Source organism: Sinohyriopsis cumingii, chromosome 18 (assembly GCF_028554795.1).
Source record: "Sinohyriopsis cumingii isolate HCF-2022 chromosome 18, ASM2855479v2, whole genome shotgun sequence".
NCBI lineage: Eukaryota > Metazoa > Mollusca > Bivalvia > Unionida > Unionidae > Sinohyriopsis > Sinohyriopsis cumingii.
This window is the reverse complement of record NC_142978.1, coordinates 8,780,999-8,800,243: the sequence shown is the minus strand read 5'-3', so window position 1 is coordinate 8,800,243 and position 19,245 is coordinate 8,780,999. Positions and strand designations below refer to the sequence as shown.

The 19,245-nt window shown below is 35.2% G+C and overlaps 1 protein-coding gene across 1 annotated transcript in view; it reads right to left on the bottom strand.

The window, feature by feature from the left end:
- Window positions 1–842: 842 nt before the first annotated feature.
- LOC149776043 (uncharacterized) overlaps window positions 843–19,245 on the bottom strand; it is a 150,073-nt gene continuing 131,670 nt past the window's right edge. Inside the window, exons 20-23 of the mRNA XM_089942150.1 lie at window positions 18,786–18,833; window positions 16,005–16,091; window positions 9,989–10,036; window positions 843–2,759 (exon numbers count right to left, since the gene is read on the bottom strand). Of these exons, the coding sequence (XP_089798276.1) occupies window positions 10,013–10,036; window positions 16,005–16,091; window positions 18,786–18,833 (159 nt within the window). The 3' untranslated portion in view covers window positions 843–2,759; window positions 9,989–10,012. The remainder of the gene's footprint in view (window positions 2,760–9,988; window positions 10,037–16,004; window positions 16,092–18,785; window positions 18,834–19,245) is intronic.

Here is a 19,245-nt window from a genome sequence, read left to right as displayed (position 1 = left end):
AATTTAAGATAGTAACTGTGCTCATTGGAGAAGCATGTATTTTACCACCCGCATTTATTACCTACCCCCTCTGCAATTTTTTGGGGTACATGCATCATTTTCTTCAGCTAACTGACCTGGTTGCTTATAACATGATTCGGTCTTTAACATGATCAGGTTCTATGGCTCCCAACTACTGTGTTATAGCAGGGTCACACTGTACTGTCAAAACTTTTTGGGGAAATCACTACTGTATATTGCGCACTGAACACAAATCACAACCGTATATGGACTAGTGAATATTGCTATGGTTGGCATCTTGCCCATAAATGTGAGTAACAAGTGAAGAGATAGTCTAGTGGACGCTGCTGTGGTTGGATGTTTTGTCTATAATTATGATCAAAAGTTGCACAGATTGACTGGGTATTCTTCTGTGGTTGACATTTTGTCTATAATTTTGACCAACAAGTGAATGGCTGGACTAGTGGATGTTGCTGTGGTTTACATCTCATCTATAATTCTGATCAACTGATGAACAGTAGACCAGTCAATGTTGCTATGGTTGACATTTTGTCAGTAATTCTATTTGAATATCCCTCAAACTTGGTAGCAGTTTGTAAATTCTGTGCAGCTTGAAAATACTGTATTGGAATAAATCCAACATATTTCATTTCCTTAGCCCTGTGAAGCAGCAGACACCAATTTTGTTGTATCTAAGATAAAATATCATGCAAAAGTTGTATTTTTGGCCATTAGTAATTTGCTAATATATTAAGTTGCTATTAAGCTGCAATTACAAACCTGCTAAAAATTAATTGCTAAAATGCTGTGATGAAGTTTGTCAAAAGGAAGAAGACACAGTATAAAAAAGAAATATGTATTTTATTAAAATTAATAATCTTTAACATAGATAATATATTGAAGTATTTTCTTTCTGTCATTCTATTGCACTTTTACAGGGTTTCTAGTTAGTAGCAACAAGTAAATGACACCAACCAAGACAACTCAGACTGAAAGAGAAACTTTTGAACATTCCCAAACAGTGTTGCAAGAATTAGCAATACCGCTTCAAATTTCTATATAAAATCTATCTGTTGATCACTGTGTATATCTGGTTCCCATTACATCAAGATATCTTGGATGGAAAGGCTTGACACACATGAACAACTTTTCTGAAAAGCTTTATTGAGTAATTTTCAGGATTCTCACCGCCACCCCCACTACATTTTGCTTCCACTGAATCTAATTTAATGTTGGTTGGCTTGTTGGATTTGAATGACACTTGGCATGTATTTTTGGCTATATCATGCTGATAAAATGGGAGCTAACTGAATTTCCTAAAGCTACATTAAAGCAGACCAGGGCATGTATCAAACCTTTGACCCAGGGATTACAAGTTTGATGATCTACCCACTGAGCTATCATGGCTTCCCTGTAATATTAAAGCCTTAAGAAGAAATTAAAATAAATAATACACAAATTGCATGAAGCATTTCTATTGTACATATGGAAATTATATTTATTTCATTTTTATTCTGTTGTGCACAAAAACCAGTTATCTTGGTGCGATTAACAAATGAAATTACTAAACAACAGGCATTTAATGTGCATGAAATTTTCAAATAAAACTTAAGGTTTATTCTGGATCTTAAGATTGTACTTGTAATATTAGGTGATCTTTGGTGAATACATCCCAGCTTAGTAATTTTCAGTCTAGCAGTCTTATACTATCTATAAACTATGCACTAAATTAAAAAGCAGACTAAATAAACTAAGTTATCTATCAACACAAATAGCCTAGCAATTTTTAAAAAAATACAGACTAAAAAGGAAAATGTATCTTTAGTACATGAATATTTTTACTCGGAATCATTTTCAGAAGGAATGAAATATTGTAAAGGCATAAATAATTCAAGTTGCAATTCATTGATCTATTCAGACAAATGGGTGTTAAAATTATGTTGCCCAATATAGGCTTGTCATCAGTTTATTAAAATGTCATTAAAATGTTCTTGTATAAGTAACTGATGTCAAAGCTGAACTGATTCATAGAACTTTACGTTATTCTAACAGTAATTCACTTCTTGTCAAAGAAAAGTCATCTTGTATAGATAGCTTAAACCTTTAAGCCACCCCCTGACCAGACAAATGGATTGCCAAGTTTATCCTAATTCAAGTTTAAATTCTCCAGGCCAACTGGACAAATACTAATGTCCAGGGTTGCCAATCATGGAGTAAACTTAAAAGCTATTAAAATACTGAAGATACAAAACCTTTTACCATAATATATCAATGTTTCCAAATACAAGTGTGACAAAGTCAACAAATTCCTTAATTGTAAGCAGACATAATTCAAGGAAATAGAACTATAGTTATGCAACATATACATAATGTACACATAATAATCTCCAACACATAATTTTAAAAATATCTTGTAATATTGATCTTGTAATGCACCTTTCTTTATGTGTCACTGAAATTTTAACTGAATCTACCAACACAAATTACATGAGGTCTTTTTATAGAACCATGCAGTTAAATACAATAACCGATTAATTTATTTAACAATTCATTGAACATCGTCGGTGTACTCTTATTTCATTTTCACTTTGAAAACCTTCATGACACTTTGAAGGTAAAGGTAACCAAGGAGAGCAGTCACGTGATATATCACAGGATGAATGTACACCAGGGATATGGCAAAATCCAGGTAGCCAGATCGGAAATGATCTTTTCCACTTGTCTGCCTTGGATATTCTATGCTGCTATGACCGCCGTACCTTTAACAAAATACGGGACAGAAATATACTAATGAGTAATAAGGAAAGAAAATTCATTTTAAAGAAAATTGTAAAAGTTAAATTTGCAATCATACACAACTTTAAATTATGCATTAAAACAACACGTTTGCTTACCGAGCACTTATTACTGGAACACTGTAAATGACAAAGATATCGAGACAAAAAACACTTTCTGAATATAATTGTTTGGAGAAACACATGGTCTGACAACTGAAATGTTGGTTGCCTGATTGCTTGGCATTTAAGTTTTAGTATATGAACTGGAGCTAAATGCCTTATCCAAGAACACATCAAGGTGGTTGAACTCGTTGGCACAGGCAGATATCAAGCCCATATGAAGAGTGTTGTGATATACATCACTTTTAGAAGAGGTTAATATTTGATCACAGAATAACTATAGTAATATATACAGTTTTGATTAAACAGCAATATGCAGAAAGTATGCATGATAACAATGATATAATGGAATGAATGTACATTCCTTTCTCTTACAAATTTAGCTTCCTACTTTTAATTTCTTTTAAAAAGACATATATTTGAAAATCAAATCTAAAAGTGCAAAAAGTATCTTGTGAGATGCATATAAAAATTCAAACAACATCAGTGTCAGACCATGGATGCAAAACAAATAGTTACTATTTTGTACTAGTAAGCTTAGAGTATATACCAGTAAGATATTTATTATTTTTAACAGAATATTTGGAAAAAATTTGAAGAATGGATTAATGCTATATAAAAGGGAAACTGTATACACAGATCAGTTTGTAAGCTAAGTCAACACTGGTCATGTCTTGCAAATCAAGTATTGGTTGCCACGCCAAATTAAAGTAATCTACTGACAGCATGTGTATACTCAATCATAAGTTTAGTCCAACTGTAAACTGCACAGATCCAGATCTGCTATCACATAATGCACCAAAACATCTGGATCAAAGGCAGTTTGTAAGGAGAAATCAGCAGAATAAACAACATAGACCCTGATGGCATATTATGCATGGCAGATCAAGTCAAAACTGTTTGCAGTTGGACTTGACTTCTATGCAAGTATATATGTTAATACTGTTTTAAAATTTATACTAGTACATGCATTTAACAAAGTAATGTTTCAAAGGTAAAATGTAAATTTGCAGAAGATAAAAAAGAAAAGAAAACATGAATCTAAAGTTAACTGAAACCAATATTGCTGCATAGCAAGATATTCAGCAAACTATTCAAGATAATTTAAAAGATAAATATATATGTAATAGAAGCATTACAATCTTGGTCACACCACCTACTAAGAAAGGTATAATAAGAAAAAGATAATCAAAGCCAAAATTTAAATAAAAAAGGTATTTTTCTAATGGTATTTATTATCTCCCCCCATCTACACAATAAATATCTCAGCACCTTCATCCTACTGTTATAGCCCACACTCAGGGAAGTATATCCGAAACCCACAAGTTATGCAGAAAAGTGTCTTGCATGCAAGCAGCATTATGATGAAGATTTTTACTTTATGCGAGTGATGCATGAGGAGAACTGGGTTACTACTACTATTTTTTTATGAATAAACAGCAAAACATAAACAGTAAACAAGTGACACTACTGTAATAAATCTGCTACTCAATCTGTTGTGCATTTGAGCTAGCCAGGAAAAAATTGGCTTTTTCTGAGTGAATAACATACATTTCATCTTACTTTTGCAGGCTAAAATTTTCAAATGTATTTATTATTCACTCAATAGAAGCAAATATACTATATCCATTTAAGTAAGCAAGACAGGAAACTCAAGCATGTTAGGTACAAACTTTGGAGAAAAAAAGTAGTATAAAAGCAAACTTTCACGTTCAGTTGAACATAGCAACATCGTAATAATGAATCTCAATACTGAGCATGAAACTATCCAAAAAACAACTGATACACGTCCTGCCATTTACTGGCAGGACAAAACCATGTTTATGCATCTACACATCTATATATATTTTATTAATTAGCAGCTAATTGTTCAATGCTGTGAATGGAGCTGAAAATCTATCTGAATGCAATCTTAGCTTTTTCTGTGAAATGTGCTTGGTGACTATAAAATCTACACTACTAGAGATTCAGCCTGAGCATAGCATTTTGTTTTGCCTCAATATGGCAACATACCTACTCAGCACAGCAGCATACAGTTTGCATACTACAGTCCATTTCAGAACTTACTAAAAGTACACAGCATTTGTCAAGTCCAATGCCTAATCATCTGGACAGTTTGTACATTATTTCTGCCAATATTAGTTCATAATGAAAACAATATTATCTCTGCATAGTGCTATTTCAACAGCAGTAATATCACACTTATTTGTGGATTCTGAACATGATGTTCTGTTAACAATACACTACTCAACAGCTGTATGGTAATAATGGAAAGGGGTTGTAAATTCACTTTTGACAAATGAACTTATACTCAATCCAAACAAAAAGTATTAATTTTAGCCACTGGACACAAAATTAAGTCACAAAGCACTTTCACACCACATTGATCCCCTTAATAAAAAGACACTTCCCAAAAACAGAAATCACTGAACACCATATTTTGGCTTTTTTGGAGAGCTGGCCAGTTTTTGGAAGTTTGATTAGCATTAGAATGGCCTTATCTGGACCCAAGTGTTTGACTGGTCTGCAAAACAGTCTGGTTTACAGAAAGGCTGACCTGTCTGCTGACCAGTCTGGGTTATAGAGGGGCTAGCTGGTCTGCAGAATAAAATGGGTTTCGGATGGGGTAGCCAGACTACAAATCAGAACGGGTTACACAGGATGGATTAGTGTGCAGAACAGATGAGGTTACAGAATGGCTGGGTTAACGTGGGTCAGGCCAGTATGCCGAACACACTGGGTTACAGTGGGACTGGTTTAGGAATTATCATTGTGTGATAGCCCTAGCAATTGTGAATTTCCAGCAATGGCAAACACTCTTTTTTTGGCCCAACATAAAAATCCAAAAATAAACATCAGAGATAAAATACTCTGCTATAATGAACAACCTGCTTTATTGACTAAACTGCATAAAAACCAATCAATAAAACAAATTACTACTGTGCAGTAGAAATTCATGGCAGGTGTGATCTCGCTTGAAAATCACAAGCCTGATTGACAATAGAAATGTGTTCACAGAACACAAATGTCCTGACATGTCTCTTTTTCTACAATCTTAGTGAAATATTCATGTAAACTGATCTCAGTACAAAATTACTAAAGTCAATAAGACATGAAATATAGGTCATTGATAGATGGTGTTGGAATTACAAAGCATCTACATAAAAAATGCATGCATCTGTAGCCAATAATGCTTGTGAAACAGACCTAAACATACATCTTAACCCTGAAGTCATGGAAGCATGAAATATAGATCACAGTGACCAGCTATTAGTAAAATGGTACTGTATTCACCAAAACACATCTGCATACCAAGTTGCTCATCTGTGGGGATAACAATACCTAAGAAACTGACCTAAACACAAAACTTAACCGATATGGTGTTCTGTCATTTTAACAGCACAGTAACACTTTGTAGGCTCTATAATGTCAAGTAAAGTACCCTGCCCAAAGAGATCCCATGATAACTGATCCAAGCTGATAAAATAGTGGGATTTCAGACCTGCACCCTTCAGGTCACAAATCCAATATATTAACCACTGAGACACTGTGGCTCCCTCCAAGATGTATTAAACAGAAAAGGGTAAAACTAAATGCACCTTCCACATTCATAGCTGAGCATAAACAAATTTAACACATTATTTTCAAAACTGCCACATAATTTGTTATCAATGCCAGTTTTGTAGATATCAACTAGAATTTGCTGATTTTAAGTGAGACAAGAAAAATAAAATTAAAACTGTCATATTTCCGTATATACTCGTGTATAAGCCCGTTCGCGTATAAGCCGACACCCCCAAACTGAATTGGTAAAACTGTTATAAAGTGCATGACCCGCGTATAAGCTGACCCATAATTTCTAGACTACCAGTACACCACAAGATGCACAAAGTGAATTCTGAATAAGTTTATTTAGGCAAATCACATTATTAAATAAAATGAATGTAAGAAAGCTAATTTGTATGTTGAAATAAAAACAATTCTAAAGTATTAAGTCTTAATGGAAATTTAAATAATCCTCATTCTAAAATCATGAATTATAAAAGTTCTACCACTTTTAGAATCCTTCAAAATCTGGCTCTGTATTTGACTCGCCAAACAGTTCCCAAAACTCGGCTTCCGTTACGGGCGTGCTTTCATCATATACGTCGTCATTGTCATCATGGTCATCCGATAGTGTGTCGTTCTCCTTCTCGCTCTCCTTGTCATTGTCGGATTGAAATATAGCATCATCCTCTGTTCTATCCATGGCATTGCTGATACAGCACTTCCTGAATGATTTTGCAATCATTTCCGATGGAATTGAGTCCAACGCTTCTTTTACCCACGTGGCGACCAAATCGATGTCTGGCCTCATTAAATTCTCGCCTTTTGTCATTTTCACAGCCCCTGAACAAACCCATTCTGCCCACATCTTTCGTAACTTGTCCTAAAAAGGTTTGTTAAGGCAGACATCAAGAGGTTGTTGTTGTTCTTGGGTTTAATGCCATTTTTCAGCACAAGATAGGCTGTACATGGCGGCCAGTATAACTGGTGGAGGGAGAACCCTGGAAAACCCAGGGAAGAACCACCAACCCACGAGAAGCTACTGGCAGGCTTTCCCACGTACCCACGCTAGCCGAGCCTTGGACTCGAACACACGCAGACAGAGGTGAGATGGCAGTGATCCGGAACGGTGAGTGCTTTAGACCACTCAGCCACCTCCTGGTATCACAGCCAGTGTTGTTTTCATTTTCTTTGCGGCCTTTTTTACTTCATCGGTCTTGTCTGCACGAAACATATCCCACACAAGCATTGAAGGTTTCCGAAGAATTGCACTTGGTCTCTTGTTCCATACTTTCTCCAACCATTCAACTGTTCCACTTTCGTCCATCCATCCCTTTTGCTGTTCACGAATGATGATACCAGCAGGAAATTTCACGCTTTTCAGCAGCGTCTTCCTTTTACAAATGATAACAGGAGGCAGCTTTGATCCATCAGCTAAACAGGCCAATACAACCGTGAAATGTGTTTTTTCATGTCCGGTCGTTTTAATCAGAATAGTTTTCTCACCAACATCATTGACTGTTTTATTGCTTGGTAAGTCAAAGGTCATAAGCGTCTCATCCATATTTCCAATTTGTGATAGTTCAAATAAGCATTCCTTTCTGCGTTTAATGATGAACTGCTGAAATGATTCAATTTTTACTTCCAAGTTTTTTGGTAGCTTTTGTGCTATTTTCGTCCGCTGCCTGAGGCAGGAACCATTCCGGTTCATAAAACGAGAACACCAGCCAGCTGATGCAACAAATTTTGAATCTGCCAACTTATATTTATCATTTTTCGCCATCTGCATAGCACGTAGACGAATTGCAGTTCGTGTGACAATGTATCCATTTTGTCGACGTTCACTTACAAAATCACTGAGTTCTTTCTCCAATTCAGGGAAAGAGGCAATCCCAGTCTGACGAGCCTTCTTGGATTTTGGCATTTCTTCAAATGCTGCTTTGCTTTTCCGCCATTCCCATACTTGCTTCTCGTTCACCAAAAATTTGCATGCTGCAGCACAGTTGTTATTTGCTTCTGCATATTCAATAACTTTAAGTTTGAATGCTGCATCATAAGCAGAATGCTTTCTTTTACTTCCAACACTATTCATTTTATCTGATTGAATTGAATATAAACTTCTAGAGAGATTAAACTGAAATAATTTCTTATAGTGGTAGTATACTATTTATATACCTTATCCTGTAATTATTTCCATGTGTGGTTGGTTATCAATTTGTATTTAATAATTATTTATCGTTGTTGTTTATTTGTGTTTGTTTTTTAAACTACCGGTAGTGTGATTCAATTGATCAAAATATGATTGGTTTCAGCGTGGACATTATTCAAGTATTGTGACAGTTTTTAACTTTGAGCAGAAACCATGTCCACTACCATATCTCATTAAACAATACATCTGGGAGTTGGCATGTATTAGTAAAGTCATTGGCATTGTGCAACAAAACAAACCTATTATCCCCAAGGCATTTACCATAGATTAAGCATATGGTAGCTATTGTACAACACTATACCGCTAACAAACCACTTTGCTTTACAAACAACTAAACAACAGTAGTATATAAACTGTGGCTGCCGATTACTTCTAAAACACCTGTCAAAGAAATCCCAGAAATTATATTGTTTTACAATTATTCACGCTGACACGTATATTGCCCAGTTATTTACCCTTCCTAAGCGTGCACGCAACAAACCCCTATGGAGCCTCTCGCTATTGTTCCTTTAAGACTATCGTACATGTATTTCTACTCTCGATCAAAATGTTTGTAGAATATACCTTCAGTATCATAATTCTTTTATTTTTTTACGTAGATTCTTTTCATATTTACACTTAAATAAGCTAGCGTGCATTTGTACGATACCGTAGAGTTTAATGATTACTGATTAGCCGAGGGTTAAATACTTGACTGGAGATTACTAATATGGCGGTTCTTTTGGAAAATACACGTACCACCGTGGCTCAAATAACACGTATGGCTGCATTTTCTGGTGGATGGACATCTGTCAAATAGACGTCAAGTATGTTAAAACATGTTTTTCATTCATTATAATACCACTTAAGTTTGACAAAAATATTTGTTTCACTTCACGACAGCACAAATCTTATGAGCCATGTGGCATCATTAGGCATGTGATCTCATCTTCGGCAATCGATGGAAACAATACTGGAAATCGAGGGAAAAAAGCATTAAAAATTTCAGACTTGGACCTTGGCATGCAGATAAGCCGACCCCCCTTCTTCCAGGCCTTATTTTTTTCTAAATTTTTCAGCTTTTACGCAAGTATATATGGTACATTTAATTTTTCTGTGATTTATTCATGTGGAAGCTGCCTTAGTCCTACTTGCCAATACTTCTTATGCTGAACGACAGGGTGAAAATCTGAATAAAAACTGTCACCAGATAAAATGTAAATATATGAATAACAAACCAGAGGTTACACTGCAAAGCTACTTGTGCTATTATCAGCTTATTGAGTCTGCAAATAGGTCCAATAAACAAATAGACTGTTACATATATATATATATGCAGTTCAGATTATAGCAATACCTTCAGATAGACTTGAATTGTAATCTACTTTGTTAGGTATGAGAAAACCTGAAAAAAATGGGCAACGATTTCATAATTTCATAATTAGAACATCCCATTATATTTTGTTAAAACTAGTCTATGTTCATGAGATGAAACCACACACATTTAAAGCATATTAGTATTACATTATTTGGAAGAAGATCTTAACAAGAGAGATTAATTTCCATATCGACAAACAAATTACTGATCTCCTTTCAAGGAATATTATTTTATATTAAACTGTCATACAGTGGAAATCTACATACAACAGTATCTGGATTCTGCTCTTTTGAGTGTAGTGTTCAATGAGATAGAGTCAGGTACCATATTTAACATAATACCACCACAATTACACAATTATTATCTGAGTTAATTTTACTGTGGATGAAGCTTTTTATAAGATATGCAGACAGACAGTAACATACTAATGGGGGGGGGGCACCCAGGGTAATAGCAGAGGTCTTGGGGTGCCAAAACCCCATGGGGCCATCATTGCCTCAGGTGTCATTTACCACTAGTATGCTACTGCAGACAGACAATGTCATAACTCTGTTTATGTACATAATAGAAGAGAGGTCCCCCTCTGTTCTGAAAGCTCTCCCCTGGGGGTTAATTCTTTCTCCAAATATCCTAATATGGTAATTCATAATAAAAACAAATGTTTCTGAGTCTGTTTCAACTCTCAAAGGTTAAGTTGTAATGAGACAACAAACAATTCTGGTGGTAATATGCAAGAAAATCATGATGTTAAAGGCATATTTTATAAATGTTTGCTACACACAGAGCACACAAGGTTTGAGACACTTTGCCTTAAATTTGATAAATGTTGAGAGTTTGGACAAAAAAAGAGGGTTGTCCTTATTAAGTATGTGGAAGTATTATATCAAATATGTACTGCAAACATGGAATGACATGAACTGTACATTACTAATTATGGCACTTTTGTTTCCATATATATTAATGACACATCTAAATTAATGATTCTTTCAAAGCATAAAAGAAAAAAAGTCACAAAATTAATGCTAAAAAATATACAACTTTCAAAAACCTACAAGAAAATTCTGTGAATACTTGTCCCCAACTGACATCAGGCCATCAAAAGTATACAGTCATGAGACCTGTGATCTTTGCAAGAGTTGTAGACACAAGGGCAGACATTGAAAGTAACCATATTAATGGCATTATAGTACACACAAAAACTGTTATCCATGACCTTGAGTTTGATGACAAAGACCTAGACTGTGGTAAACAATTAAGAAACCAATTTGTTCCAGTACAATATGTTTGTTTGATGATACTTACCCAATCATAATACTTTAGGAGAACTACTATAGTCTGACTATACATCCCTGTTTGTTTGTACCCCACCCCACCTATTTCAATAATGGAAACATTTTATGTGATAAAAAGTGCAAGGAACTTAGTCAATTCATTCACTGATTTATAATTTCTAACCTGACTGTGAGAAGAGTGGCCCTAACACTGTCATCATCTGTGCATTTCATGCTTAATGGAGGTGTTCAATATAATTGATGGACGTGCTCAAGATCCATTTCCAGTTCCTGGACAAGACCATTTTCAACAAAGGGGTGTCTGCACGACTACATACATATGTCATCTGCTTCTGATATTTACAATGTTGAATCAAGCAAAGGAAAAGAATGACAACAACAAATCTGCTTTTCACGTGGATTTAACAAGCGGTTTCAATTCTATGTTCATGTGTGGAAAGGGATATAATTGCAAACTCTCAACATTCTGGTAATTTATGGAATTATCCAGCAGTTACAGAATAGGATGAACGATGTCATTATGTCTGATGAAAATAAAATAGCCCATAGTGTACTCAATATAGCGCTGTGTTAGTATGGAAAGTCCATCAAGCATGAAAGGTGCTGGGGATGCCAGTAGTAGTGCCATTCTAGTCACAGTCAGGTTAGAAATTATAAATCAACAATTCAATTGACTTAGTTCTGTGCACTTTTTATCACATTAAACATTTTTGTTATTGAAATCTGTAGAAGGGTCAGACTGATCAGGAAGCTGTCAAACAATCCAGAAAGTAATCTTTTTGCACAACATGTAAAGGTACTTCCTGATGAAAGTATCCTCGTACATCCAGCCCTTCCAGGTTAAAAGATTTTAGCTAAAAACCTAGAAGTTATCAGCCCATCTAGGTGGCAGTTAGAAAGAATGAACTCCCCTTCATATGGGGATTGGTGCCAAATCCCATCAATTTTTTCAGTTACTAATGGAGCGGAAGGCAGAACTTCTATATGGAAGTAACTGCAAGGAGGCTCAGAGGGTTTATGTGTATTAAAACCTTATGAGGATAGCTAAGAAGTGAAGAGAGATACATCCCCTTACCCCAAAAAGACCATCTCTAGTCCTCTATGGTGTGTGAAACAGCTTCTAAATAACCCGACCGTAAAATAGGCTCCATATGTCTGGGAGCAACTTTAAAAAGAATTTTTTTCCCTCCAACAAATCCAGAAGTCATGAAGCTGTATCTTTATGAAGCTGTCAAACAACCCAGAAAGTAATCTTTTTGCACAACATGTAAAGGTACCTCCTGATCAAACCTTAGGATGAAATATCTCTGATAAAAATAGAAGTGCACTTGAGATCTCCATCGCACAGCATGAATAATTACAGCTAGAGAACATTTTCGCTCATATTCGTGGTAAATGTCCTAACTTGGAGAGCTGATGTGCAAAGCAAAGTCAATGATTTGAGTTTAGTCTAATATGTGGAACAGATAACCCATTTTATTCAGGACAAAAGCATCAATGGTGATAAACTGTCATTCCTCTCTTTTGAAGGCAAAATGAGGCGTGATCTCCCTCGATGAACTGGCTTCACTTCAGAGCTCGCAATGGGTCCTGATGACCTTTGAGATGAAGTGCCCAGAGTTGACAGGAATTATTACCAATATCTCATTACCAACTGAACCTGTTCTTGGCAGTGAAAAAATGGGGCTTCATGAGTGATATTAATCCATCTTGTAGGAATTGCATGAAGATGAGATTCCCAACAGGAAATGTATTCACTGATTTTGCCTGCTGATCGCCAAGGCAGTGAAAAGGCAGGACTTCTTCGAGAGGTGAACTAATTAAGCTCTTGAGAGTAGTTCAAATGGTGTCTTGTTCAGCAAGGTTAATACCCACGAGAATTTTCACTTGTGCAAGGATCCAGTGTATTGGCTAGGTGAAATCCAAACTAAACAGAAGATCAGATAGGTTTCTGGTTTTTCCGATATCCTCTCTTCCATGATAACACAGTGTGCCAATTAACATGGGATGGTAGGTTTAACTGTGATTGGTGCTAACTGTTTCTCATCAAAGAGCCACAGGAAGTTAGCTATTGTGGTATCGGTGCCTACATTGGTGTAAGTGCTCTTTTGTGTGCTCCACTGAGAATATATTCCATTGCATTTGTATGCATCTAAGGTGGATGACCATTTCGCTTGAAGGATCCCACTACTTGTTGTGAGAACTTTGTTCTTAAGGGCATGTATTGATAAAATCTAGCTGTGCAGATTCAGTGAAGGTTGGATGAAACACCTGCAAAGATAAGGGAAATCTCGATTCCTGCTGCTTCACTTGCAAGATGAGGTTTATACAAGATTCCCATTTGAGTGGGGTAAACAGGATCAGGAGACTCTCCGAACCTTTAGAACCTGGAATGTTAGAGAAGCATATACATTTAGCTATTCCAATCAAAAGAACGAACATCGTTTATCCAAACCTTTTTGGATGTGGGACTGGTGAGACAAAGGATAGGTCCATCATAGGTAGATCCCATCAAGCAGCTTAAGTGAAAACTGAGGCATGAAGAGACCATTCCATTTGCAGTAGTTCCTTCTTGCACTACAATGAGTCTGCCAATACGTTAGCCAGCCTAGGATATGTCAAACTTCAACATGGATTTGTCATTGAGGACTTTAGAAAATCCCAAACAAGAATACAAAGGTCTGGGAACTTGGTTCCGCCTTGCTGTTTGAGATAAGTTGCCTCAGTAGGGTTGTCAGACAGAATCAGAATTCCATTCCCATGCAGATTCTTCCACCACCAATTAATGCTTTCAATGATCCCGAGGAGGCCACACTCCCAAAATGGTAGGAGACTTGCTCCTCCAGTCCTCTGTGTTTGAACCTGTACTGATTGTGATTACTGGAGGTTATACTTGCAGAGGTATTCTCGATGAATCCAGACTGGTTTCTCTGCCTTCAAGATGCAACAGGTACAGAATTAGAGACTCACTTTAAATATTGACAAAGTGGATGCTCAATAATCAATTCTAGTAATACCTGGTATGGTGACCTGTAGAAAGATTAATTTTGACTGCCTAAAGAGCTAAAATCACTGAAGCATCGCTTATAGTAATTATATGTAGGAAGTTGAAGGCAAATAATCAACTTACTTGATGAAAGGACAATTTTGACTGCCTACACAGGTAAAATCACTGAAATGTTGTTTATTGTAAATACAGTATGAAGTGGAAGGCAAAAAAATCAATTCTAATAACAACTGTAGGAAGGCCAATTTTTTTTTACTGCCTATCCAGGTAAAATCACTGAATCATCACTTATAGTAGCATCATGTATTTGCTGGAATCTACTGAGGAAATAATGCATAGAAAACTTACCTGTACTTATCTGACCACAGCCAACACTATACAGTAATATACATGAGTTTTTTTATATTAGACACAAAACCTGCACATAAAAAAGGCACTGAAGCATCATTATTGATAATTGCAAAGTAGATGCCACAATAGCCATTATGAGACAATGAATTAGACGCTAAGACATGATAATAATGAACCTGAACTGTATATAACCTGGTTCAGCCAAATTTATACAGCAAATATAAATAATACAATAGTAGCAATGTGAGGGGACACCATCACAAACCATGCAGGCATGTACCAAAGGCACATAAGGGTCTCAAGATGGCAAAGTGATAACATTAAAAGTTATGAAACTTTTCATCAGCAATAGGAAGAACAGAAAAATTAGAAATTTATATAGTATAATTCCCTTCGAAGATGAAAATTCTCCAACCTGTTTTGAGGTAGAAGACTTACATGCTGCTTGTATGGATTTTGTTTGGCCTCTCTGTCTGTAGTGGAAGTAGCAACTGGCGAATTCACCAAATTTGGTGTCCCGATATCAAGGATAGATCACTCTATCCGACTGCCACCTAAGTAGGCAGATAACTCTTAGTTTTTTAGCTAAAAAGTTTTAATCTGGGAGGGCTGGATTTGTGAGATGGAAGTAGTTCTCCTAAGCTATTATGATTGGGTAACATATTTGTAGAAGAAACAAGTGCACCATGGTTCAAACAAATGCAACTTCAAATTAGTGATCTCTGACCTAGCCTTGGATGATTAAACTCCAAATGTAGAATGCAAAACATCTTCAAGTGACTATATAAGTATGCAAGTTCATGCATTTGCTTTAAACAGCACTTAAACTATATAGCAGAGATGAAAATGGGACTGAAACATAAATTATGAACCTGTGATCATGATCCTGAAATAAGGATCTTCAATGTTTTATGTGACAAAAATTCTAATGATGATGTACAATATACCAGGTTTAATCCCGTAATTTCAAAATTTGAAAAATCAAGAGTGAAAAAAAAAGAGTGTGAAGGAAAACTTTAAATACTAAACCATAATTTCAACTTTGAAGGTGAGATTATAAATCTGGTACACAGTATATCTTCTTGCAGTGATATATATGCCATTGATGACATGTTCATCCCTTAAGCTTGAAAGGATCAAATTTTTAGTGTGGAAGATAAATGCAACACCAACAAAATATCAAGTGATGGCCTTAATCCTCAATTGGAACCACCAATATGGTATGCAAACACCTGCTAGTGATGATATATAAGTATATCCAGTTGCATCCATTAATCTGTATTAATTTAATAAATTTTATATCCAATATAAGATCCAATATGTGTGCAAAATGAATGAGACTTACAACAGATTTGCTGTCTTCCTTGGATAGGACTTGCTTCAACTGGTCCTCAGAAAACTTCACAATTGTGGCAATAACCTTAGTTAAAGTCTGAAAATGTATATCAAATATTTTTTGTGGATGTAAACTTTGGCAGTGTTAAATTACATTTTTGTAACTTCAAATTAAGTGAGAGTGGATTGGATCTCTACTAGTTATAATATTTAAGTTTATAAGTTTTGATGATTTATTTTTGTGATCTCACACTGCAATTATTAACTCGACCAAATATTCACTAATCAGTATATACTCTGGAGTAAATTGCATTTACTCCGAATGGAGAGCCAATGTTTTTTCATAGTAATGTAATTCAGTGATAACTCAAATTCATCAAATGTTCATAGTGAAAATATCAAAAGGTATTTTAGTGATTTGAAGTACAAGGTATTATAGTGATATGAAGTACAAGGTATTATTAAGATATGTAGCACAAGATATTATAGTGATATGTAGTAACTGGTATTATAGTGATATGTAGCACACAGTATTCGAACTTTAAATAGTACAATTTATCATAGTCATATTTAGCACAAGGTACATGTATTAAAGTGATATGTACCAGCAGTACCAAATATTACAGTGATATTTAACACAAGGTATTATAGTGATGTATGTGTGTGATTTGGATTTTTAACTTAGCTTTAACAATTTTTCAGTCATATTACTGTGTCTTCAATGATGCAGTTTTAGTGATGTCTTGCACTACTATGGCATCATGCCAAGACATGTAGCATCATGTCCCACCCAGTCACATTACCCTGATACTAGGCTAACCAGTCAAAAATTAATCTCTTAATGCTGAGTACCAAGTGAGGCAGCTGCAAGTAGGAACTTTTACAAGTCTTTGGTATAACTTGGTTGGGGTTCGAACCCGCAACCTCCTGCGTCCAAGGCGGATGCTCTAACCACTTAGGCCACATTAGCAGTCATTATTATAGTGATATGTAGCACAAGGTATAAAAGTGATATGTAGTACAAGGTATTGTAGTGATATGTAGTACAAGGTATTGTAGTGATATGTTGTACAAGCTATTATAGTGATAAGTACCACAAGTTATTATAGTGATATTAAGTACAAGATATTATAGTGACATGTACCACAAGTTATCATAGTGATATGTACCACAAAGTATTATAGTGATATGTAGTATAAGGTATTATAGTGACATGTAGCACAAGTTATTATAGTGATATGTACCACAAAGTATTATAGTGATATGTAGTATAAGGTATTATAGTGACATGTAGCACAAGATATTGTAGTGATATGTATTGTTCCGAAATCTTAATATACATTATATCGTCCAGGGAAGGCACTTTCCATATTAAGTAGTCACCCTCAGATGCAATTTAGAATTTTGTATCATTTTTATATGAACTGTTTGAGTAATCTGAGTATCCTGGCATGTATGTTTAAACACGAGTCCTTCGAAGGGACTGAGGCTCTATTGCCAAATATAATTTCTAGGAAGTCAAGTTAAGGGCATGTATTTTTAAACAAGAGTCCTTCAAAGGGACTAAGGCTCTACTGGCAAAATATAATTTCTAGGAAGTCAAGTTATGGGCATGTATTTTTAAACAAGGGTCCTTCGAAGGGACTGAGGCTCTACTGGCAAAATATAATTTCTAGGAAGTCAAGTTAAAGGCATGAAGGGGTGTGTGTGGCCAATACAAGTGTGGGCCAAGCCAAGAATTCAGGAGAACTGTGTGTTTTGACAATGGACATATGAACCAGGTCAAAATGTCTCATTTACAAGTTTATACAAGTATTTATATGGTCATACGTGGTTATGAATCGTACAGACTACAAATGACTACGAGTCACAAGTCATATGTTTGGTACAAGTCATATGTTTGGTACAAATGTTATGTTGATTACAACTGATCATGTTTGTTTCAATTGTTTATGTTGTTTCAACTGAGTACATGGAACATATAGTATGTTTCAATTGAGTACAATTGAGTTACCTTCATTACATAAGATTATATAAATCTTACTTTCATTGCATCAGATTATATAAATCTTACTTTTATTACGTGAGATTATATGAATCTTACTTTCATTACATGAGATTATATCAATCTTACTTTCATTACATGGGAATATATGAATCACATTTTAGTTTTCCCATTTGTGAATGTTTGTGTAAAGTAATTGAATGAGTCGTGTGTTTAGAGCTTAAAAAAATTACACTGTATTTGTAGAGGATATACATATTTTTATTAATTCATTTCATAAACTTCCATCTTTCATCACTGTGTTGTGTTGTCATTTAATGCAAGCATCCATTTAAGTCAAATCCTGTTACAACAATCTTTCACTGTTCATGTTGCTATCTTAAACAGAAACACAGTATGCCATTTTGTGCATACAAGGTGCATGTGCATTGGTTTCCATATCATAATATTTTATTGATAGCATTTAAAATTCCCATATGTTTCAAATCTTACACTTAGTTAGGAAAGGAATACACTTTCCTTCAAACTGTTTGGTTGAAAACAAGAACATACTCCCTTTATTGTATAAAATCTATCCCTAAATGTATATCTATTTTTAAAGTCATAACATTTCATCACCAGGGATATGCATCATGGAGGGGAAAAGGCACTCAGGGAGAGTAGCACTTTCCACTCTAGATGGTGTATATTTGCCTCTTATGATAGCTGCTAGCTAGCTAGATAGATGCACATACACACATACAAGTGTTGTTATAATTAATGGAAAAAATTATACATGTCAATTACCTTTGTCTCTTTTCCCATCATATACTGATACAGTATATTCCTAAGGTACTGAAAAAAGACAATAAATGTAAACAAATTTTAAATCAGTGTTATGTTCTTAAAGTAAGCTACATGTCAATTATTGTTTGTCACAAACGTTCCCAGCTTTTAAAAAGGGGCAATATTTGTAGAGAATCTTGATAACAATGAAAAAAAATTATTACCTGATTATGTACATACTAACTGATGTGAGCTCCATTAAAAGTAATGCCTTACCTGCTGGTGCAGTATGTAACAAAAGATCATTAAAAAATTCATTAGAGCACACAAAGAAAGTTACTATGGCTACAGGGTCTATGACAAACAATTGTGATATTCATGCAAAATTCTAAAACACTATACAGAAAACTGAATGCTTCTTGTGCCTTTATTTCTTCATTAAATCACACTCACCCACCCCAATATTTAGAAAATGGCCTCT